The 24,072-nt window shown below is 33.3% G+C and overlaps 4 protein-coding genes and 2 long non-coding RNA genes across 7 annotated transcripts; 5 read left to right on the top strand and 1 right to left on the bottom strand.

Moving 5' to 3' along the window:
• The first annotated feature begins 1,076 nt into the window (after positions 1–1,076).
• LOC101221438 (DNA polymerase delta small subunit) lies at positions 1,077–7,895 on the top strand. Its single transcript, XM_004136519.3, has 14 exons — positions 1,077–1,283; positions 1,551–1,680; positions 2,049–2,155; positions 2,253–2,379; positions 2,905–3,012; positions 4,126–4,241; positions 4,317–4,400; positions 5,375–5,443; positions 5,546–5,617; positions 5,694–5,785; positions 5,877–6,004; positions 6,191–6,292; positions 6,407–6,474; positions 7,321–7,895. Exons 1-14 carry the CDS (start codon positions 1,227–1,229, stop codon positions 7,375–7,377), a joined length of 1,317 nt encoding a protein of 438 aa, XP_004136567.1. The 5' UTR covers positions 1,077–1,226; the 3' UTR covers positions 7,378–7,895.
• On the top strand, positions 4,408–5,136 carry LOC116402940. The gene is made up of 2 exons (XR_004215639.1): positions 4,408–4,949; positions 5,012–5,136. It is a non-coding gene; the product is annotated as an uncharacterized LOC116402940 (long non-coding RNA).
• A 1,065-nt stretch (positions 7,896–8,960) lies between the features above and the next one.
• LOC101222384 lies at positions 8,961–10,711 on the top strand. The gene is made up of 2 exons (XM_004136523.3): positions 8,961–9,360; positions 10,391–10,711. Exons 1-2 carry the CDS (start codon positions 9,037–9,039, stop codon positions 10,478–10,480), a joined length of 414 nt encoding a protein of 137 aa, XP_004136571.1. The 5' UTR covers positions 8,961–9,036; the 3' UTR covers positions 10,481–10,711.
• A 2,572-nt stretch (positions 10,712–13,283) lies between these two features.
• Positions 13,284–16,921, top strand: LOC101222146 (probable protein phosphatase 2C 68). Its single transcript, XM_004136522.3, has 5 exons — positions 13,284–13,456; positions 13,654–14,053; positions 15,094–15,458; positions 16,014–16,250; positions 16,341–16,921. Exons 2-5 carry the CDS (start codon positions 13,753–13,755, stop codon positions 16,608–16,610), a joined length of 1,173 nt encoding a protein of 390 aa, XP_004136570.2. The 5' UTR covers positions 13,284–13,456; positions 13,654–13,752; the 3' UTR covers positions 16,611–16,921.
• A 1,043-nt stretch (positions 16,922–17,964) lies between these two features.
• On the bottom strand, positions 17,965–22,014 carry LOC101221679 (actin). Of its 2 annotated transcripts, none has more exons than XM_031882345.1 (5): positions 21,791–22,014; positions 20,575–20,644; positions 20,052–20,445; positions 19,035–19,648; positions 17,965–18,284 (listed from the first exon to the last, which is right to left on the bottom strand). In XM_031882345.1, the coding sequence occupies exons 2-5, from the start codon at positions 20,632–20,634 to the stop codon at positions 18,219–18,221; spliced, it is 1,134 nt and encodes a 377-aa protein (XP_031738205.1). In that variant the 5' UTR covers positions 20,635–20,644; positions 21,791–22,014; the 3' UTR covers positions 17,965–18,218. The 2 variants fall into 2 exon arrangements, with proteins under 2 accessions (XP_031738205.1, XP_004136568.1); XM_004136520.3 differs by lacking the exon at positions 21,791–22,014 and adding an exon at positions 21,630–21,753.
• A 394-nt stretch (positions 22,015–22,408) lies between these two features.
• LOC116402673 lies at positions 22,409–23,740 on the top strand. The gene is made up of 2 exons (XR_004215164.1): positions 22,409–22,866; positions 22,958–23,740. It is a non-coding gene; the product is annotated as an uncharacterized LOC116402673 (long non-coding RNA).
• Positions 23,741–24,072: the final 332 nt, after the last annotated feature.

The raw sequence follows: 24,072 nt of genomic DNA, 5'->3' as shown, positions 1-24,072 counted from the left end.
ATATAAGATTATGTTGTTTTTTTTTTTTTTAATTTGAGTGTAGTTTGAATTAGGATGTACTCACTATTAGATATAAATTTCTTATATGATTAACTTCTCATTTGACCTTTTAAAATATTGAATTAAATAAATATACGAGATTTAATTTACACGTAGTCTAGTTAATTAAGCATTGAACTTTTTTCAATTATATTCCAATGTTATATATATTGTATGAAAACAAAAAGTAATTGAACCATAGTGATTGAAGGCTAATTTTGTATATATAATGAAAATGTAGAGCCATGCATGCATGACATTCTATTAAAGCTATTGTTTATTGAACCTTGTTAAAGGAAATAAAACTGTTTTGGTGCATATTCATTATAATCTACTAAAATCTCACATTGGTCCAATTACAATAACAAATTCTAATTTATTGTTTTACGAATATTAAATGTAATAAAAAAAATTCAGGAATATCTAAAATTATCACGTCAATTTACAGAAATATATTATAAAAGATGATAAGAACGGTCTTAAAGATTAACAAAGCAAAAGAACCCAACAAAACACGTAACAAACAATACAATGATGCAACTTGAATTGCAACCATTCTTTTTGTAAAAGATGTGCATACCAAATTGCACCCAATTGTTACTCCACGCAAAATAATATTACAAGTAAAAAATGATCTTCGAATATGTTTCCTTCGTATTTTATTCCTCCCATCTCATACCCTACATTTACACTAAAATTTGAACATGCACGTGTCATCGGTAAGTCATTTAAACTTTTTATATTCATGCAAAAATTGATTATTTGAAGTTAGATATTCTCATTTGTAATATATAGTCTAAAACACTCTCTTTAAACATAGGTAGACACAACTTAAATTATATAAAACAATATATAGTTGATTTTTAAATAATATAATTTGAAATTTGAGAGGTGTGAAATAAGAAACATGAATTGCTAACAACTCTTTTAAAACTTGGAAATGAGCACTCTACCTAAGTTTATATATCTAATTTGAGATTAAGGTCTTGAAGTTTGATTTTTTTTTTTAATTTTAATTTAAAGGAAACTCATCCTAAAGTCTATATCCCCAAAACAAATAAAAGCTTACTTCTGGCAATTTCCCGCTGAAATTTGTGCCAATTTGCAATAGAAGAAGAAGTTCATATTGGGCTCTCTAATTTGGGGTTGGAAAGGCCGAAATTTATCTCTTCATTCTCTCCATCGTCATGGAAATCGACTCACTGACGAATGTCCACCGCAAGCAGTGTACCTATGAATTATCGGTACCTATTTCTTACTTCGCCGTTCACTTCCTTCTAAATTTTTGGCTTTCCCGCCTTTTTTTCCCTTTTCCTCCAGCACGGCTACTTTGGAAACAACTTGAGGAGTTTTCCTCGCCATTTGGTCGTTTCATTTTCTTAGCAAACGGAGGTCGATGATGATTTTCCGGAATTGGGAACGATCTCCCCCGTTATTTGCGTATTTAGTGTTGTTGATGTTGTTTTTTTTATGGGGTGGGGGGGGGCTAAATTTTTGTTTGTTTGATGTAGGATGAGCAGTACAAGATTCAGAAGGAGACATACAAGGGCCAGCAATACAGTCACATTTACTTTGCTAGACTTCACTTGATGAGAACGATACTCCATTCACTTGTCTCTAACTGGAAACCTCATTTACCTGGTATTTCTCTTATTCTATTTGATACCATGAGACGTTTGGGTGGAAGTATGCTATGCGATGCATGGGGCACACTATGATTCTGGCTTTAGGGTTCTTTAATTTTTTTGTTTTTCCCCTTTTGGTGAGTTTTAGTGTCTTAACCCGTACTAAAACTTAGTGTTTCTATTGACGTGGTTGAACTCAATTTAGGATGGATTTGGACCAATCCTTACTTTGAGCAACTTTTTTTTTAGTTTTTCATCTTGTTAGTGCAACGGTTTAAGCATTGTGCTTTTAATCATAATTTAGGGTAGAACTTAGAAGCAACTTCACGAGGAATGTGTTTTATGGGTTTGGTGAAAATTTGTCTTCAAAACAATGTCCTGCAGTTAGCACCGTATTGGGGTTGGAGGAAGGCAAGGAATGTGTCATTGTTGGAACCGTCTACAAGCACATGAAACTTAAACCTACCATTTTGGACGAGTATTCAAAGGAGGTAATACATCAAACACATATATCTTCTACCATCTGCATGCTTATCTCTGATTTTGGTGTTTTGGGATTGGATTGAGACATTTAAATGGAATATACAGAGATCTGCCATCCCACTTGTTAAGCCACACAACTTTATGCATCCAGATGATCATCTTGTATTGGAAGATGAAAGTGGGAGAGTAAAGCTTTCTGGGGATGTGCTTTTACCTTCTGTGTATGTTACAGGTCTGTATCACAGAGTGAAATTGAATAGAACTATGGTTCCTTTTTCTTTGCTATTGAATCCCCCCAGTAATTGCTTAAAATTGTGATCTACATGTTGCACGTGTTCATCCTTTAACCTCTCTTCTAGTTTTGTAATAGTTTATCCATGTTGTATTTGTTGTTGCTGCTAATGTATTGGCTCTCTTCCCATATTGTGCGTTTAAAAGCATATTCTGCTGTATGCAAAATGATCTCTCTCTCTCTTCTTTTGAAGAATTGCATAAAGTTTTCAACTTTTTGAGCACGTTGATGCAGGATGCACCAAGTTATTCTTGAACTTTGATTTCTAATTGTTCTTTATGAATTGTTCAAAGTTGAATTAATTGCAGCCGGAAAGTTACCACCAGTCGCCATATGTCATGCCTGCAGATTGTAATTTTGGGCTTTTTTTTTTTTAACCAATAAATTATAAGCGCACACTGCTGTATAAACATTTTTTTTCTTTTTATGGGAGCACTTTAATGTATTGCCTAATATTGGTGCCAGGGATTGTCCTTGCATTGCATGGAAAGGAAACTTCCGTTGGTGACTTTTTGGTTTTGGATATCCTAGAAGCTGACTTGCCACCTCAGATAGAGCGGCCACTCATATCAAGTAGGATGTGATTACCTTTTTTTCTTATTTAGTGTTTCAATCGTTTAAAATTTGGCCAGGAATGAAATGGATTCAGTTATATTGCAGTGAGAGGGTTAACACGCGTTTGTGTTATAGTTTAATGTTATCGGTTGATGGCATATTAGTTTATTGCTTCTTAAATAGTTGAGGATTCGTTATTCTGTTATTTAGTAGTTTATTGGTAGAGCTTTTTGAGAATGTTAGTATTTTGAAACCTTGAGGATGTATAGATAAGGGCAATTCTTTCACTCAACGATATTTTCATTAACATAATTGATCCTTAAGGCCACTGGCTTTTTCTCTGATATTAGTTGCTCCTACAGATAATTTGGTTATTTCTTAATTAGGAGAGCTACTTCTTGCTTTCCTCCATGGTAACTTGAAGACTATTATTTTTTAGAAGTTTTTGGAGAAAGTTCTTAGAATCGGGTAAGTGGTGGGGTATTTTAAAAAGCCTCCCAGCATGCGCTTAGACTCAAGGCTCAAGGGGCTTTTTTATTATTTAAAAAAAATTAGGGTTTTTCCTTCTTTATTAACTAAAACAATCAAATTTACTAAAGCCTAAATGCAAAATTTCTTGTGCTTAGTGGTCTATTTTTTCATACTTCACTTCAACCATGTTTTCTCTTCTTATTGTAGTGGTTTTATACATAATGCGCCTATAAAAAAGTCCATATTTTCTTTTCGCCTTGCGCTTAACCCTAGAAGACTATTGCAAGCTTTGGGGGGGGGGGGGGGGGGGGGGGGGGGTACTTTAGAATGGTTAGTGTTGTGAAGTACTAAGGCCTTAAGCGTTGGGGGCTTTTCCATTATGTGATAAATGGTAAGGTTTTTTTCTTCTTTATCTTAAAAAAATTACTAGACTGTGAACCTAAACTGCTTTACTGCCTTGGGGGAAGGACCTGAGATGGATGATGGCTACCACTTGATTAGTTCCACTAAGGTCTCCTCGGAGTGGAAGATGGTTTGAATATCGATAATCCTCCAAAGAAAACTATGGCACTCGTCAGGGTCCTTTCTTAATGATTATGGTGGTACATGAGGGGCAAAAATGCTTTGTTACAATGTTTCTTAAGATTCAAATGCATGCAGGTGAAGATAAGTACGTGATTTTTGTGTCGGGCCTAAGTATTGGGAGTAGCATCTCTAATCCTCTACAGTTTCAGCTCCTTGTTGATCATATAACAGGACATTTAGGGGATGAGAAGGTTTGCTTCATCCTTATAGTTTACTTCTCTAAATGTTTGTCGGTTGCTAAAATTTTAGAACCATTAACTGAACAGGAACAAGGGATTGCGGCTCAAATAGTTCACGTTGTCATTTGTGGGAACTCAGTTGAAATTCCTCGAGGAATTTTAAATGGGCAGGTAGAGATTTCACCAACTATGTAACCTGTCTACCCTGTTTCAATATATTTAAATATGTTGCCAATTTACCAAGATCAGTTTAATTTCTTTAACGAATGTGGTAGTTACTTTGTTATCATGTGTGAGTGAAATAATTGAAGGCCAGTCTTCTTGAACTACTATAAGAAGCCTTGGACAGAACAATCCTTTTATGGTTTATCCTGATTAACTTACTAGGGGTCTTATTTAACAGCACTAGTTAATTATTTATGTGAAGAAATTGATTACATGATGCCATTAATGAGTTTTGGGACGACTAATCAAATGGCAGCATGACCCTGAAACATGTTTGTGTATCCGATATTTTCTTAGGAGTATTGTGAAGGGCAGTCAGTGGTAGAACTAAATCGCATAAATCATGTAGTTTTCTACTTTTGAGAGGAAAATCACAAAAATTGCATCGTTGAAGAATTTCAGTTTGCTCTTTGTTGGTCTTTTGTTGGTGGGTGGCTGTTTTTCAAGTTTCTTTGGTAGTTTTGTAGGAGTCTTTGATTTCAGTAGCTGAAGAAGGTTTGTTTTTCAAGTTTCTTTGGTAGTTTTGTAGGAGTCTTTGATTTCAGTAGCTGAAGAAGGTTTGTTTGTCAAAGTTGTTTCAAAGTTTATCTCTATTTGGTGGGTCAGGCGGGTTGTCCAGTGAGATTTGTTGAGGTGCAAGTAAGCTGGTCCGGACACTCATGGATATTAAAAAAAAAAAAAATTATCTCTATTTGGTTATATTTGTTGTTCCTATCTTTTGTTTCTCTTCTTGTGAGATTTTGTATCTCCTAAACTTTTAATCATTTTCATTACATCAATGAGAAGTAGTTTCTTCCATCAAAAAAGGGTTAAGGGAAAATTTTGAACTCTCCCAGTATTCAATTATTTTTTCTGCAAACTCTAGTGATGTCAGTGATTGTAGGTCTTTTGTTGATGCATGCATGATGTATTTTGGGCAGCATTTGTCTGCAAAGGACCAAACAAAGCTGACAGAACCGCTTAAAGAGCTCGATATCCTATTGAATCAGGTTCTTATCCAGTTGGTTCTTAGTCCAACCTTTCATCAATTTTATTTTGGTTTCTTCTTTATTCCTAATACCTGATTGTAAATCCACTATCCCGTTTGTCAGCTTGCTGCAGGTTTACCTGTGGACATCATGCCGGGATCCAGTGACCCAGCCAATTTTTCCTTGCCTCAGCAGGTCTTTTCTTTACAGCCGAGAACTCCCACTTTTCATTCTTGGTTTTGATTTGTCAATAATGTCATTTTCTTTGCAGCCTTTGCACAGATGCCTTTTTCCTGGATCATCAGCTTATAACACTTTTAGATCTTGCACTAATCCTCATTGTTTTGAGCTTGATAATTTCAGGCAAGTCAATAATGTCAGCCTCATTGGGCAATTGACTGTTTAGTGTGAACTTGAGTGAACCACAGATCAACCGGTAATCCTTTGGTTTCAGGTTTCTTGGAACATCAGGTCAGAATGTAGATGATCTCGAGAAGTACTCAGAGGCTAAAGATAAACTTGAATTTATGGAGAGGACTTTGAGATGGAGACATCTAGCACCAACTGCTCCAAATACTCTTGGTACAAGTCACGTTCTTGTTTGAGTTTTTTTTCCTTGGTGGATATGCCATTGAAACAATCCCTTTTCAACTCAAAGGCTGCATCACACGAGATTATCCAGATTTAGCTATAGTATTTCATTAAACAAAATCATTAAAAAACTATATAAAACTTCCCAATGTATTTTTTATATTATTCAACTTACAGGTTGTTACCCATTCACTGACCGAGATCCTTTCCTGATCGAGAGCTGTCCTCATGTTTATTTTATTGGGAATCAGGAAAAATTTGATACTCGTTTAATGAAGGGTATATTTTCACATAAACCCTTTATATCAGTTATCATAATTGCTCATTTCCTTCTCCTAAATAATAAATGAACGAGGTTATATATTTTCATGTATATGCTTTTTGAAAATGCAGGAGCTGAAGGGCAGATGGTAAGACTCATTGCGATTCCAAGATTTTGTGAGACGGGGATTGCTGTAATGGTAATTTGCTTTTACTTCAATTCACCTTTTAATATTGTTGCTGCAACAGCAATTTCTTTTTACTTCAATTCAGCTTTACCCATTATTTATACTGTCACGTAGCTCCCTACTTGTTACTGTTGACATGCAACTTTGCTGGACTAGATCAAAGGTTAAAATCATGTTGGCTGGTTATAAAGAGAATTACCAACAGTGATATTTATGTCAGCATCTCCCTAGTCATTACCTTCCGTCCTTTACCCATAACCCAATATTTTTGGTTCTTTTTGGTTTGGTTTTTCAGTTTGGGTTAATTTCTTGTCCGGTTGTCCTAGATCAAAGTTCTGTCAACTGTAAAAAATGAAAGTATGTTGTTTATAAAGAGAATCATTATACCTTTCTCAATGGTTATCACTTATCAGTAAAATACAAAATGCATGGCATCTAATATAAGCCTCTTAAAAAATCAACATTAGGAAGAATGAGACTGTCGAATTAATTTTGGTTCCAGAAACTTTAGCTAAAATGGAGATTTTTTTTTTCCAAAATAATTATTTTCACATACTTTTTTTCTGAAATTATTATGAGGTTGATACGCAAGCATTAATCTCATTGAAGACATGGTGGTGGCAAGAAGTTGCTGTGCTCAACAAACTCTGGCCCCAATTTGTTTGTTGAACTTTTTAATGTTCATCCAATCAAATCATCTACATCTTCATTTCTATAGGGACTTCATTAAATTTGAGAAAGGGCAAAGGCTATGGATTTTCTTCTTTCTTTTTTTGTATTATTTCTTGGGTCGTTTTATCCTCTGCAGCAATACGGTTTCATTCCGAAGATAATAGTCTTCCTTTCCTTCCTTTACAGCTCAACTTGAGAAACCTTGAATGCCACACTCTGAGTCTTGGGACTGAATTCAGCTGAACATTATGATGAATGAATCGTGAAAGGATATCGAGAATCTGATTTTCCAGGAAAGTGATTATCATCTAAAAGTACCTGCTTCTATGAAAGTGGAGCAGATGAGGCCTTTAATGAAAATTTTAGATGTTTGTTTATGGTGTGAAAAGGGTTTGGAGTGAAATGCAGAATGATCTCCATTTTCCCAAACAATAGATCACATCTTCTAGGGAGAATCAGCTTGGAGAGGAAGAGTTAAATCAAAAGAACTGAATAGTTATCCTCCAAACTCCAAAGTCCAAACATATTAATTGGCTCTGTTTCTTGTAGGTCCAGCCTCAACAGTGTAGAAATTTGTAGTGTTGGCTTGAAATTTGTATGTGCCATAGAAGCATATGCTTTTTCAACCGCTAATATATAGATTAGTTTTGTGTTATGAGTTTTGGTTGGTGCTTGTGTTATTTTTGGAGAAAATTTAAGTTGTTTGGTAGATCTAATTATTTGTTAATATATATAAAATCACTTTTCACTGTATTCTTTCATCCTCATTTCACGTTCCCAGAAAATTTGCTTTCTTAACTAAATTTAGAAATTTTTATGTTCTTTTATTTTTGTTATATATATTCTCTACATCAACAAAGTTTAATTTAATCAGGGTTTCTTTCTAACAATTTCTTTTTGTTTAACTCTGACCAATTTTTAGACAAATTTCTTTTCAATTTAAAATATAAAACACTCTAAAATAATTATCTTACAATAATTTTGATACTAAATATCCATTTAAGAAATATAAAGATATTAAAAATTAATATAAAAATAATTGAAATATTATACTTCGATCATTTTAGCTAAATCACAAGATATTATTAATTTACAAAACAACATAATATACTTTTTGTTATTAGTTCACCGAAGAACGATAAAGATTAACTTTTGAAAAACTCAACTTAAGATTTACTAAAAGAACACAACATATTGAAAGTATATACACGACCAATATATGCAAAATTAGGTTCCCAGAACCCCAATAAATGTATAATATAATAATAAATAATATTTGTTCCATTTTAGTTAACTTTTATCTTTCAATTTTAGTTGATTGAAATTTTAAAACGTGATAATTTTGATTAAAAATAAGAGCGAAGGAATTTAATGAATAAAAACTCAAAAGAAATGGAATTAAAATTAACGAAAGTATTAAAAACTAAAGCAAAACATTTAAAGAGAGTATGAACTGAAGCAAGTAAAAACTGAAAATATAGAAATAAAAAATATTGAAACCAATAAAATGAAAATCCTAAACCCGACCCGGAGAAGAAAGAAGAAGACGTAGACCGGATCCGTTAGTTACGTCGCCGTCAGTCAAAGAACGGAATCGGATCGGTGTCAGCGATAACATGGGAATTTCAGAAAATAAAATAAATAATAAAAAGGAAAACGACACGTCGGATTGTCTTCTTCGGATCAAACAAATCCCTCTCTCCCCCACTCCTCTCTGTTTTTTTCCCTTTCTTATTGCTCTGTTTCTCCCAACGGCTACATTTGAATACTTTATTCAAAATCATCATTCATTAACACCAACGGTTTAATTTCCTTCTTCATTATTTCTAAATCCAACCTTTCCCCAATTTCTCACTCAACATTTTCCCAATTATTTCTCTCTCTCTCTCTCTCTCTAGATCTATGGATTCTTCAATAGGCAATGTCCAGCACGTTCCCAGAAAATCCTCCGATGAGCTTTTGAGGAAATTTGCTGAGGTGGGGTCGGAGTCCGGTGGTGGAAGAAGGTTGTTGACGGTGGTTAAGAGGCGGCGGAAGAGGGTTAATAACGAGGAGTACTGTGATAGCCCCTCCGGTACTGGCGGAGTGGTGGAGCGGAAATGGCTGATTTCGCCTGTGGGGAGAAAGTCGGTTGTGTTGAAGAAAGTTGGGATTGGAAATGGAAGGTCTCAGCAGCTGAGGATTAGAGATTTTAGAAACAAATCTATTCTTGGAGCCATTCAAAAGGTAATTCCATATATACATATACATATATATTTATACACACACACTTCCTCTCCTTGTTTGTTTGAACTATTCAATGTGCACTGTTTCATAAGAATTCAGTGTTTATTAGATTGTTAATTTTGTGATGAATTTACCCAATTAAGTTAGCTATTATAAAGAGAAAAATCAAAGATATTTTACACTATTAAAAATTAATTAAACACAATGATTAAAAAGTTTAACCATATATTCATTCTTTTTAAAGTGTACGATTTAAGGGATGAATTTGTAATTTAAATTTTATTATATTTGAAAAAGAAAATTTTATTGTGTTTGAGTGATTATTAGTTTGATGACCTTATTGAATTATAGGTCCTTTTTCTTTTCTTTTATTCAAAACAAAAGCTAGTTGGGGGGTTTCATGGATGGGGTTTCCATTGTGTTTAACATAATATGCCATAACAAACATTTGTCACAATTCATCATTTTGTATCTAATTGAAAATAAAAAGGATTGGTTCTGTATTGAATAATTATAAACATTATTCAAATATAGTCTCATTTTTTATAATCAAAATGAAAAAGAAAAAAAAATAAAAGTATTCGAGTTAGGTAATATTTAAACATAATTACTATAATTATAAAATTGTATAGCAATGTATATGGTGATGATTTCCCCCTACCAGGTGGCATTATTGTCACTTTCATTAATGTTATTTCTTTCCCCTAAGTTTCCATAACCATGACCTCTCTACTATACCCTTTCACTCAACTTTAATTCCCACCCATTTCCATTTTAAATATCATTTCCAAATTTCAAATCATTATATTCGTATTAACAAAAAAAAAAAAAGTGTTTTCAACCCATTTGTTTTTCTTCTAAAACTCTCTCAACTAACAAATTCATTTATAATAATATAAGCTATACTGAATATGATATAGTATAGTTTGTGCTTATGTTGATTAATTTTCCATGATCTTACCTTAAAACATTGAGTAGCACTTAGTTAATTTGATAGTTGAATGATTTAGTTTGGTATTGTATGATGTAGACATGGCGAAGAACAGTGGAAGGAGCATCAAAGGTTTTGTTAGAGAAACATTACAACACTCATAGACGTTTGATAAGTGACATTGTCTAATTAATTTCTCTTCTTTTTCTCCATTTTTCTCTCCTTATCTACTTAATTATATTTGTTTCTAATCTTTTCTGTTTAGGAAGCTCTGATTATTTTGTTTAATCTTCATGGAAAAAATAAATTATATGTTTAATCTTCTATACAAATCCATAACACACATGTAATGTAACCCCCTACTTGTTCAATTAACCTCTTATTTCCATGAATCAATCTATTGTTTTTCCAGATTCTCTCACAATCATCTATCTATCTATCTATATAATGCATATAAGATTTGGATAAAATCAAATAGACTTGAGGTGAGATTACACATTGGTTGTAATTTGTTTAGAGTATAGAAAGTTTTCTTGGTAACTATAATTATATTCATGCATCATATGATCTCTCTTATGAGGAATGTTAAGGAAGAGGGAATTAATACACATTTTTTTGGATTTTGGATTGTAATTGTGGTTTGGTGTTCTAAACGTTTTTGGTTCAAAACTAATTTTTCTTTTCTTTGACAAAATGTTTTGGTTAAATTAATGTGAATATCAAACTGCTTTATTTATCTAAAATTAAATTATATTACTTGGGCCATTTTAGAATTAATATGTCCAAAATTTGAACTTTAATTTTACAAAACATCTTTCTCACGTTTAATTAATTTTCATTGACTAATGACCTACATAATTTGCTTCTTAAATATACACTATTATAAGGAAGAATCTAGCACAATCCATGTAAATTCAAAATCGATATTAGTAGAACTATGGATATAAGAATACAAAGTATATTTTCACATTTTCTTTGATAATATGAAACGTATTCTCCAAATAATAATTTCACATACGTATAAACTTCCATGAAGATAATCGATTATTTGACCCAAATTTTAATAACTAAAATTCTCACAACAATCTTTTCATCGGCGCATGTTGGACCCTCAACTCTATCTCTTGCTACCTAATACAAAGCAACTAGTCAAGCCAAGAGAAAATAGAAGAAATACATAAAGATATATAAAAAAAACTCAAACCCAAAATATCAATAACTTAAAACCAAATGAGCAAAATGAGCGATAATCTAAACCTACGAAATGATCTAATTTCACTTATACGATGACGTAACCAAAAAAGAAAACTTCGACATTAAAAGATGAGGCAAATTTCATCGAATCCAATTAATTTTGGATCATCCGCACGGAAAAAGTCTTATATAATCTTTTAGGTTGAGAGAGAGAGAGAGAGAAAGAGAGAGGGAGAGGGAGAGGATATGGATTAGGTTTGAGAAAAGAGAGAAGATAGATAAGTGTAGGTAAAGGGGAAATGAAGCAGTGAGTTAAAATATAACAATGCTTGTGATCCCAAACCCATAAAAGCAAAAGAGAAAGAAAAGAAAACAACTTTGGTATTTTTCTTCACAATTCACAATTCACAAGTACCATGTGTGCCTTTCTTTTCCCACCTCTCCCCCACCCTTTTTTTCTTCTCTACTAAATTCAACCCAACAACTACATCCACCCATCCAAATAAAAAAACCCTAAACTCTTCTCATAATCTAGTCGAGCAACGATACAAAACTTATACGATCAATCTTATGAAGTTAGAAGTTGATCTATTTTCCATTATTCCACAAACCTTGAAATATCAACATATTTTCTAATCACCTCATGAGCTAGCAAATAAATGACTAATTTATTGACTTTATTGTTTTTGTTGTTGACAGACTTTCATATGATGCTATAACCGTTGTCTTAAATGTTCAACTACCATTACAATATTTGATAATTTAGAGAAATTAAATGTGGGATAGAAATTAGAAAATTGTGACACTTGGATGAATTGAGTAAGGAGGATGAGGAAGATTAAAAAGAATTGAATTAATAAATTAGAAAATGACATGCATATAAAGATTAAAATATATATATATATATGTGTGTATTAAGATTTTTAATGTAGTTAATATGAAGGATAATGTTATTTAATGTCACTTATTATATTTGGCCTTTGGGTACCTAATAATCAAATTTTTTTAATTTATTGGTTTTAAAAAAGAATGAAAGCGGTGATTCCGAATGGTCAAAGTGTCAAACTCCACGACTGGCCGCTGAGAAGTGCTTTCAGTGGCGGATTTTGTAATTTCAACCAAAAATACAATTATTCCAATCTCATTTCACTTCTTAAAATTTAATTATAGATTATGAGAGTCCAATCCTCTTAAAACATTTTATATATATTTAACTTCGTTTTAGCTATTTTTATATGGTGAATTACACTCTTTTTTATTTTGGAATTTCGATCAAATTTTAAAATGTAATTACTATTTCACCCTTTTATGTTTGGTTCAAGTTGACAATTTTCTTTTCGTTTTTTCTTTAAAAAAATTGTCACTTAATGTCCACAATCTTTAATTGAGAGAACTAATTTATGTGGCTCAAATTCACCCTCTGTTATAGGTTATATATATATATATATATATATATATATATATATATATATATATATATATATATATATATATATATATATATATATATATAAATTAAGAATGGAATATAATGCAATGAATTTTAGAATTTAAATCTCTATATTTACTTATTTATTCAAATATTTGAAAAACTGAGAAATATATTTTAAAGATAATATATGAGGGAAAGAAATTAAAGGGAAAAAGAAAAAAAGCACTTAAATAAAATAAAATAAAAATTAGTTAAAAAATTGAAGAGGAAAAAAAGTTTTGAAGAAAAGAAAGGAAAAAAAGAAAAAACTTATTTTGTCGTCACTCGCTTACACGCGCTTTCGTCAACTTTCCCCTTTTTCTTTTGTGATACAGAGGCTGCTCAGTGAGGAAAACTTCTTCTTCTCTCTTCTTCATTGTCTCTCTGTTTTCTTCTCTATCTCTCTAGAAACGAGACAATCTTCTCTCTCTCTCTCTCTTTCTCTCTCTCAACAACATACAGAAAATCACTGTTCAATTACAATTTATCTCTTCTCTTTGGTATTTTTCTCAATTACTCATTTTAATTGATTCTGTTTCTTTGTTACTGTTCCTCTTCCCTTTTGATTCTTTCTTCAACCATTCTTTCAATTTCTCCGACTCTTTTTACTCTTTCTCCTACTTCAGACCCCAATTTTCTTATCTGGGTTTTCCCCCATTTTGTGATTTCTTTTCACTTTTCTCTTCAATTCTTGCAGGTGGGGGTGGGGTCTCTTCAGTTCGATTCATTTTTGTTCAATTGATCTCTATTTGAGAAAAGTGGGTTATTGGGGCTTTGTTGCAGAGGGAAATGAGGGATGTTTTCGTGGCTGGCAAGGATGGCGTCGGCTTGTTGGAAACCAGTGAGGCGGTATGCCCGTATGAACAAGGATGATGATGAAGATTGTTCTTTAGAGGATCCTTTATTGTGGAGCAGAGAGCTTGAAAAACATTCTTATGGGGAATTTTCTTTTGCTGTGGTTCAGGCTAATGAGGTAATTGAGGATAATAGTCAGGTTGAGACTGGCCCTGATGCCACTTTCGTCGGCGTTTATGATGGCCATGGTGGCCCTGATGCTTCTCGCTTTATCTGTGATCATCTTTTCAGGAATCTAATGAGTGAGTCTTCAACAAGGGTTGCCTCATTTGTTTTCTTTTCTCCGCATTTTGTGAACGCTTTTGAGTTTTGATGACTTTGCTTTTGTGTGTTCATTCGTGGTTGATCTTCTTCTTCTTGTTGATCCTCTGAGACTTTTTCTCAACTTTCTTGGATTCTTGTGTTTGACTCTGAAATCTACTGTTTGTGACATGTTCTTGTTCTTGCCTTGGACTCGTGTTTGAATTCCTGTTCCATTAGAGATTGACTTTCTGAAATCTGTTGTGTTCCACCTTTTTTTTACTTTTTTTGGTGTATGTTTTGGGTGGGTTATTTGGTCAACTCGTTGTTCGAACTCGAAACTATTCTGTCTCTCATATCTCTACACTGGCATGATAACTTTTGCTTTAATTATGGGTTACGGATTCTATTGAAAAAGTTTCGTACTGTAAACCGTTCTCATTTCTAATTGATGTGAGACTATGTCTATGACCTTGACACTCAAAAGTGTTGTTTGATCTCTAAAACTGGTAGAATCTTTTTTCAGACAGTACACAAAGATAGATTTTATAGGAAGAGGAGGGAGGTGTGGAGAGATGAGGAACACTCAAAAGTGTGTAAAAAGAGGTGGAAAAATAAGAGCAGTGAGAGAATGCATTGTAGTATGCAAGGAATAAGGTAGCCTAATGATTGAATGGTGTGGTATTGTTTTTGTTTGATGAGATCTTGTTCAAGCCGAGGGATATCATTATTTTGAATAGTATAGTAAAAGACAAAAGCATGTTGCAACAAATTTTCCAAATTTAATATGTGTTGGAACTTTGAAAACCTCATAAAAGATGTATATATCGAAGAAATTGTTTTATAAACTATGATAAATGAGTAAAAGAATATCAAAATAGTAAGAAATGGCCGTTTATTATTCCCATGCTTGAAATTGTATTCTATTTTCATTCTATTGTTTTTTAAATGCTTGTACAACTTTTTCCCCCCTCAATCCCAACTGCTAACAGCAACAATATTGTGTGCTAATAATAGCTGGGTGTCATTCTTTGGAACGTAGGGCTTGCTCAAGAAAATGGAAACATAACTGAAGATATTCTTCGAAGTGCAGTTTGTGCAACTGAGGAAGGGTTTCTTACTCTTGTTCGACGGTCATGGGGAATAAAACCAACAATTGCAGCTATGGGATCTTGTTGTCTGGTGGGAGTTATCTGGAGAGGTACATTATTCGTCGGTAACGTCGGTGATTCCCGGGCTGTTATTGGTTCTTTAGGTAAATCTAATAAGATAGTTGCAGAGCAGTTGACAAGGGATCACAATGCAAGTATCGAGGAGGTTAGACAAGAACTCAGGTCCTTGCATCCTGATGACTCACACATTGTTGTTATGAAGCATGGAGTTTGGCGTATTAAAGGCATAATTCAGGTATGGCATTGCCAAATGTGTTTAATATAACCGATACAAATTTTTTTATGTGGTCTGAACTTATCTGTTTTGACTTCTCTCACAGACTATGTAGCAGAGTATATTGTTGATCATGTAAAATAGTTTGAAAAGATTTTGATTTACATTTTAAAATATCATAATAGTGAGAACATGCAGTAAATACACCGAAGCACGCCTCCCCAACCAAATTATAATTTAGTTGCTAAAAGTGAAAGGAGTCAAAAGGAATATAGTTATAAAGGAGTAAAAAGAAAAATCTAAAGGGGGAGAAATCCTTCCCCCCTTTATTGTTTTTGTTACTTCTGTTTGACTTCCTCTTTCAGTTTCTTTGAACTGATTAGCATGCACGAATGTAATTTCTGTACCGAAATGTTTCTTTGCATACATTTTGATGGAAAGTAGTTTATGGCGTGCCCATTCCTGTGTTTGTATCCTTAATTTTGTTTTCAATCATTGTGTGAACTGCTGTTTGAAATTTGATTCGATTCCATATTGCATTTACATTCATTGATCTGCTTCGTTTGAGTGTATCAGGTTTCCAGATCAATAGGTGATGCATATTTAAAAAAGCCAGAGTTTTCTCTCGATCCATCCTTTCCACGATTCCACCTTGCAGAGCCTCTTCGACGGCCTGTTCTTACTGCAGAACCATCGTTAAGTACGAAAGTTCTACAACCTAGTGACAAATTTCTCATATTTGCATCTGATGGCCTCTGGGAGCATCTAACGAATCAACAAGCAGTCGAGATTGTGTATAATAACCCAAGAGCAGTGCGTTACATTCTCAACCACTTAAGTTTCTTCTGTATGTATATGCTAATAGCATTGATCTGATCACTCCACCCTTTTTGACGAATTCAGGGAATTGCAAAAAGACTTGTTAAAACAGCACTAACCGAGGCTGCAAGGAAGAGGGAAATGAGATACGATGATCTGAAGAAGCTCGAAAAGGGCATACGACGGTTCTTTCACGATGATATCACGGTTGTTGTCATATTTCTGGACCATGAGTTGCAAGGGAAGAAAGCACGTGTACCAGAGTTATCCGTTCGTGGGTTTACCAACACCGTTGGCCCATCAAATTTCAATGTTCTTCGAGGTATCGACGAGAATGGAAGGTCTGTTGGCTGAAGTTAAAAGGTTTAACTTGATAGGATGAATCTGATTGTTAGAACACTCATATATAGTAGCAGCTGTTAATTGCATTTGGATTTGGGACTTTTTTTGAAACATTTGGTTGATTTTATCAGCTTTTTTTGTGTTCTTTTTGCTCAAATTCCTTTTATGCAGAAAGTTTGAGGTTCTTTGTCTTTGCTTTCTGATTCGCTCATCTTATGGTCATAACTCTCTTATAACAAAAGCTGGGAATTCATTTTGATTTGAATATGGAGCTGTTTCGCTTCAGAAGTTGGAATAAATCTTATTGGCTTTGGGATTTGGGATTTCTGCTTTGTTGATGATAATGGATTAAATACATTTGAGTTTAAAATGTGCCATCTTTCTCAATCTTTGATAATATTTTTCTTTGTTTGCAGGACCTTCTTAAAACTCAACATATTCTTATCTCCTTCCTCTACTTATTTTCATATAATGAAAACAGTGAAAATACAACATAATTAATTAATTTAATTATCCACATTACAATTCTCTCTCAAAAAAAAAAAAAAAAAAATACATATTACGTTTAAAACAATGTCTAAAGTTATTTTAATTTATGCTTACATCAATTTGTTCTTTTACTAAAATTAGTTAGAAGTCTCACGAACGAAAGTCACATTCTATATTAAAAAGTATTAAACATTTATTGATATTGAACTATTTATTTTTTATTTCAGTACAAATGGAAGTGGGAGTAATGTATTATTATCTGTTAGATCAACATTTAAAATTTATGTTAAATAAGTTAAATTTTAGTACAATAAGAATAGAAGATTAGAATACAATCTTTTGATTACTATGTCAATTGATAAACAACTTAATAAATCAACATCAACATCTCTATTTTCTCCAAAAACGCTAATGTAAGATTTTTTTTTATCAATAGAATAAATAGGGAAGGGGAAAAGGTGATGAAGAGAGAGAAAGAATGGAGGAAATAAGAAAAAGGCACCTACACAAATTGTAATATAAAATTAAATAGTGGGTTCGGTTTTTTTCCTTCCTAAACTTTATGACAAATGTATAATGATTTAATTAGTTAAACAATTCTCAATTTCGAGCCAAATTGATATAAATAAAGCATTATATCATAATCAATCAAAATGTCAAAGCACTTAATTTCTTTTAAAAAAATTAATTAAGCTAATCTGATTGATAATTGATAAGTGGGCATGATGATCATCAAATTTATAATGTTTTGGTTCTTTTCAAGAATTAAAAACTTTCATTGACTTACAAAATTCGTCTGTCATGATTAATTCCTTTTTTTATATATATAAAAAAAAGTCCAAATCAGTGATTTGATCTCTACAAGAAAAGGCAACGGTAAAAAGAAGAAAGAAAAAATCGAACCTTGAATGGTATTGGGTTGCTTTCATGTTCAATGTTCCAGCAGCAAAACAAAGAAGGAAGAAGAATAGAAAAAAGCACAACGAAATAACCATGAGAACAAAGAATGGTGAACAAAAAGAAAAGAAAAGAAAAGAAAGGTAAAAATAAGCAAAACCACTTGAGAGAGGAAAGCTTTGTCATGTGTTCGTATAGTATAAGTTCCCTTTCCACCTTTTTGCTTCAAATAAATCAGAAGCATTTCCTGTGGACAATTGATGGCCCAGATTCATCATATTCTGCCTTAGCAATCCACATCTGTATTGAATCACACAAGATTTTGTAAATCACTCAATTATCTTCATCTATTATTATTAATTAGACGTGGACACTAGGATTGAAACACACGACTAACAAGGTTGATACTTCAGTTGGGATAACGTGTCGGATACTTAGGCAATCCAATAGTTGTTACACATTTATTAGTTCAATCAAAATATGTTTTAGGTACTAATTGTGCAAAGTGTACAATGCTTATCAAACACATTCGTAGGTTAATTACTTTTGTTAGATTAAAACACACGTCGTCTTAGAAGAGTTTGACACTTCAGTTTGTATAACGTGTTAGATGTTTAAATAATCTAAATAGTAATTAAACATTTATTAGTCCAATAAATATGTGTTAGATGGTACCGGTGGTACAAAGTGAAGAAGAAGGCTTATATTAAGCACATGCCTTGATTACTTGTTCGGCATAATGAATGAGTATAAGTAGTAATTTACCACAAAAATAATAGTGTGAAAACAAAATACATCAATCTTTTTTTCTTAAGCATATAAAACCGTAGAGTTGTTTACTTTAATTTTCCTCGTGTAAGAATTTAGGGTTTGATGACTTGCCATCGTGTCTATGTTAAGGTCCGGTTTCTATATCCATATTCTTCTTTAAAATACACATTTTAACTTTGATTAACCACATGCTATATAATAAGAGCAATTATAACGTTGAGTTTCGGAGTAGATGATATGATGAATAGAATTTGATCTATATAGAAATGATGTGTATACCTGTTGGAAAGTGCTGAGGGAAGCTAAAATGGAGCCACCAATCCAGACGCTGTACTTTCTTTCAGGTGGTGCTACCACTTTGATCTTCATGCTACTTGGAGCTAATGCAGTGATCTCCTTGCTCATCCTGTCAGCAATGCCAGGGAACATGGTGGAACCACCACTGAGGACAATGTTGCCATAGAGATCCTTTCTAATATCGACATCACACTTCATGATAGAGTTGTATGTGGTTTCATGAATACCAGCTGCTTCCATTCCTATCATGGATGGCTGGAAGAGAACTTCAGGGCATCGGAATCTTTCAGCACCGATGGTGATCACCTGTCCATCTGGTAGTTCATAGCTCTTCTCCACTGAAGAGCTGGTTTTTGATGTCTCTAGCTCTTGCTCGTAATCCAGGGCTATGTAAGCTAGTTTCTCCTTCATGTCTCTCACAATTTCACGCTCGGCGGTGGTGGTGAATGAGTAGCCACGTTCAGTCAATATTTTCATTAGAGCATCTGTGAGATCACGGCCAGCCAAATCTAGACGGAGGATGGCATGTGGGAGAGCATACCCTTCGTAGATTGGAACTGTGTGGCTGACACCATCACCAGAATCCAAAACGATCCCTACAAGTTCAAAACAACCCATAATATACATACATGAACACTAAAAGCAAGGCACAAAGAAAATAAAAATAAAACATATCAACCAACACAATTTCTAACCTAACCCTATAGAATATATAAAAAATACATGTACTTTGATAGAGGAGAGGAACCTTTTACATCAATTGAACAGCTCCTTGGACAATAAAACTTAATCTGATAAAGTTTGCTTGTGTTTGTGAGTGTGAAGGGAGGGGCCTAAAGGAGTTATTCATTATGAAAAGTTGGGTATGATCATGTTAAGGTAAACTGAGTCAAAAAACTATACAAGGTTGTTTCTGTATAAACATCTTTAGTTCTATCCATCTCCTTAATAACAACGAAAAGATACAAAACATTAGGAGAAAGGTAATAAATCGTTTACCGGTTGTGCGACCACTGGCATAAAGGGAAAGGACGGCCTGGATAGCAACATACATAGCGGGAGTGTTGAAAGTCTCAAACATTATTTGGGTCATTTTCTCTCTATTCGCCTTGGGATTCAATGGTGCTTCGGTGAGCAGAACTGGATGCTCTTCTGGAGCAACTCGAAGCTCGTTGTAGAAAGTGTGATGCCAAATTTTCTCCATATCATCCCAATTGCTAACGATACCATGCTCAATGGGATATTTTAAAGTCAATATACCTCTCTTCGATTGAGCTTCATCACCAACATAGGCATCCTTTTGGCCCATACCAACCATAACACCGGTGTGTCTGGGACGACCAACAATGCTAGGGAATACAGCCCTTGGTGCATCGTCTCCAGCAAATCCAGCCTACAGATAGTAGCGTCAGCAATTGTTGCAAAATATAAATTGTAATGTTAATAAGAAAGGAGATTACATAATAAAAAAACCCAAAAAGTTGTAACTGTAACGTGATGTTCATGGATGTCGAATCAATACCTTGACCATCCCTGTTCCATTATCACAAACGAGAGGCTGAATATCCTCGGAATCTGCCATCGTGAATTGTCTGCAGCAAAAAACAACAAATTATTGCCGACATTCAGATTAAAATTACTGATCCTATTCAGATCAATCCCCCGATACGAAAAGTAAAGAATTCTAGAATTCTTACACGTAAAAAATATAACATATTGTGACATGTTAACAGAACACCAAAACTAAGCAATTTAGCCCATTTAGGCTGCACATTTTCAACATCCGATCTAATTCTACTCATCCTTACAAGGGAGAAATATACCAACAGAAATATAAACTAGAACGAATCATCGGAGAAATTTTGTTCAATCCTCATTCGTGAGCTCATATTAATCACATAATCCAGCAGCATTTTCCAAATAACAAAAACTCAAATCTAAACACAACACAAATTAAAGGACATGATCAGCACAATTCAACATACAGTAAACAAATCACCCCAAAAAAATTGCTCGATCATCATTCCTGAGCTGATATTAATGAATCGCTAAAGCATAATGCACCAGAATTTCCAAAATAACAATCAAATTTCCAATCCAAACACAATGCAAAAAATAAAAAAGTGACATGATCGACGCACTTTGTTCAATAAATGAATCACGACAAACAAAAGTTATCGATAATCAATGTTAAACTGATATTAATCACACAACCATCGACATTTCCAAAATAACAAAGAAAAAATCAATCTAACACAAGTCGAAACCAAAAACTGATAAGATCAACACGATTCAACGTACAATAAATGAATCACCTAAAATTTTTTACTCGATCATGATTTCTGAGCTGATATTAATCACAGAATCCATCGGCATTTCCAAATAACGAAAAGAAAATCCAATCCAAACAAAAAGCAGAAACAAAAACAGGAACGATCATATCATCAACGCAAATCGACGTGAAAACAAGATCAAAAACAGTTGCTTACCGTCTTGGTTATTCAGAACATCCTCCTCGTAGAAAATCAAAACAAAAATAAAAAAAAAATGTAAGAAATTAGGAATGATTGATAATACCTTAGAAATCAAGAAATCGTTCGTGTTCTTGAAACTGCGAAGGTGGTGGCAATGGCAATGGAGAACAAAGGAAAGAAAAAGAAAGAAACTACCCGCCCCCGTCCCTCCCTTTCTTGTTTTTAAAAAGGAATACGAAAAAGCAAATCAACCCACATCATTACCTTTCCGCAAATCGTGACCGTCTATTGGGAATCTCTGATCTACGGTCTCTTTGCACGCGTCACATTCTCGTTGGATCTAGCTGTCTAACTTTTCGGTCATCGCCTTCTCCTGGACCGTTATGCCCTTCACATCGGACGATCCTTTCCTCTCGTTGACCAGGGTTATATTCGGAATTCAATTTCTTCATTATTATTACATTTCCTATTAATTCTTCCCATTACTAAATTCTGCATTTTATTTTATTCTTTTTAATATGTATTTAAATATTACACATTTCACCTCCAATGTTTCTAATTGTTTTTATTTCATCAACAATTTTTCCATTTTAAATACACATTACTAAATATTTATGATTTGTTCTAAATTTAGATAGAATAATGTAAATGTATCTAAACAAATTAAATTTATGGTTCTTCCTCCAAGATTGCTAATCTCACATATAAGAATTCATAAATTAAAACTCCAATTCTATATATACTTTATATAAATATAGACACTAACTCTTTTTTCGAATATAAATTCACAGATCGAACAATTTATTAATAAAATTACAAATGATTATATTTTTGTATAATTAAAAGAAAAAGTATATATATTTCTTAACATTAATAATTAATAATAATAAACCAAAAGCTTCTAAAATAAGCTGAAAACCGTAGGACAACTTGTTATTGCTAAGAAAGTGAAGCTGTCTTTATTTATTTATTTTCCTTAAAAAATGGCCCTACTAAAAAATGTTGATCTTTAACTTTTTTTTTTTATTTTTAAATGTTTGTTTAATAAATTTGGTTGCATTTTTATTATTGTTGCAATAAATTTTTAAAATGGGTTTTTTTTTTTTTTTTGAAATCAAGTAGGAGCCGAAAATAGCAAAGAAAAATTGTGGTTTGGAAATGTGTTAAAAAGGAAATGGGCTATTTAGTGTAAACGTGCACATGCCTTGAAAGTAATTAAAAAGGTTTGGGTGCTTATGACTTAGCTGTTTTATGTAAGAAAGCTCAGTGTGAGTTGGGCTCAAATATCTTAGCTGAAGCTGCCCCATAGAGTTCAGTTGTTGGTGTGGAAGACAATTGAGGTTGTGAGTCATGTGTTTTGAGGTTGCAAATTTGCAAGAGTGTTAAGCTTTCCATTGTCCCTTCCTTACATTCCTTTTTGTCGAATTTCAGAAACTATGGGAGCTCGATGGACTATTGAAAAGGGTCGATGGGGTGCTGAAAGGGTCAGATCGGGAGGCCCATTGCTATTCTTTTGTGGGAAGTGTGGAATAACATGAATCTGTTGATGGTCAAGGGCTCTCCTCTTGACTGTGCTTCTCTAGCGAATTGTGTACGTGCACATTTGGAGGAGTTTATGAGTGTTCATGCTGTGGTGGTTCCAGACTTTGGGAGGGAACTACAGGAAAGTGTGGTTTCATAGGTGCCGCCGCCACCAAGGTGTGGAAGCTCAATTCATATGCTTCCTTAATGGATCATGAGGTGGTGGGTGACATTAGTTAGGTGATTTGAGATTCTTCGGGTAGCCTTATCCTTGCTGGTTGCAAGAAAGTTTGTCACAAGTGCCGATTAAGTTTTTTGAAGCTTTGATGATGTGTCATGGCTTGAGTGCTTTATTTGAATATTTATCTTGTGGTTTGCCCTCTTTCATACGTATCAAATCTAACTATACTGAGCCAAATAACACTATTTTACTTCAAATATGAAATTGTTTAAGTTGTCTTGTTCTGTTAAATAGATTTGGGATTTTGCTGCTTCTGAGCATAGTACGACCCACCGTTTGACCTGCGTGACTATTGTAAGTGAGAATTGAGTGGAGTTTTTGTGACATCTCTTTTTCTTGCTTTGATGTGATTGAGCTTTGTTGTATTATTCTCGACTTTGATGAATTTAGATTTCCTTTCTATTTGTTTTGCCATAAAATTACAGGTTATATATTTTGTTTCTTATTTCCAATGTTAGTATGAAATATTGTAAAAAGATATGAGTGGTGAAGTTATGCATGAAGGTTCAATTCAATAAGTTATTAAACATGTCAAACTTTTGATGCTATTCTATTAAATCAATAAACTTATCATGCGTATTTATATTTATATTTCCGAATTCATTAAGCACAAAATAAAAAAGTAGAGATTTACAGAATACTAAGGTCTAACATTCTTGTTTTTTCAATAATTTGTTCTTGAAAAGTTTGCTTAACTATTTTTTTCAACCATTTTGTAAGTAAATATTTCAAAATTTTAAAAAGATATTTGAATCAATTACAAAGTTTTGTTGATGCCTTCCTT

The sequence above is a fragment of the Cucumis sativus genome, chromosome 3, assembly GCF_000004075.3.
Source record: "Cucumis sativus cultivar 9930 chromosome 3, Cucumber_9930_V3, whole genome shotgun sequence".
NCBI classification, from domain to species: Eukaryota; Viridiplantae; Streptophyta; class Magnoliopsida; order Cucurbitales; family Cucurbitaceae; genus Cucumis; species Cucumis sativus.
This window is presented reverse-complemented; position numbering and strand designations above follow the sequence as displayed.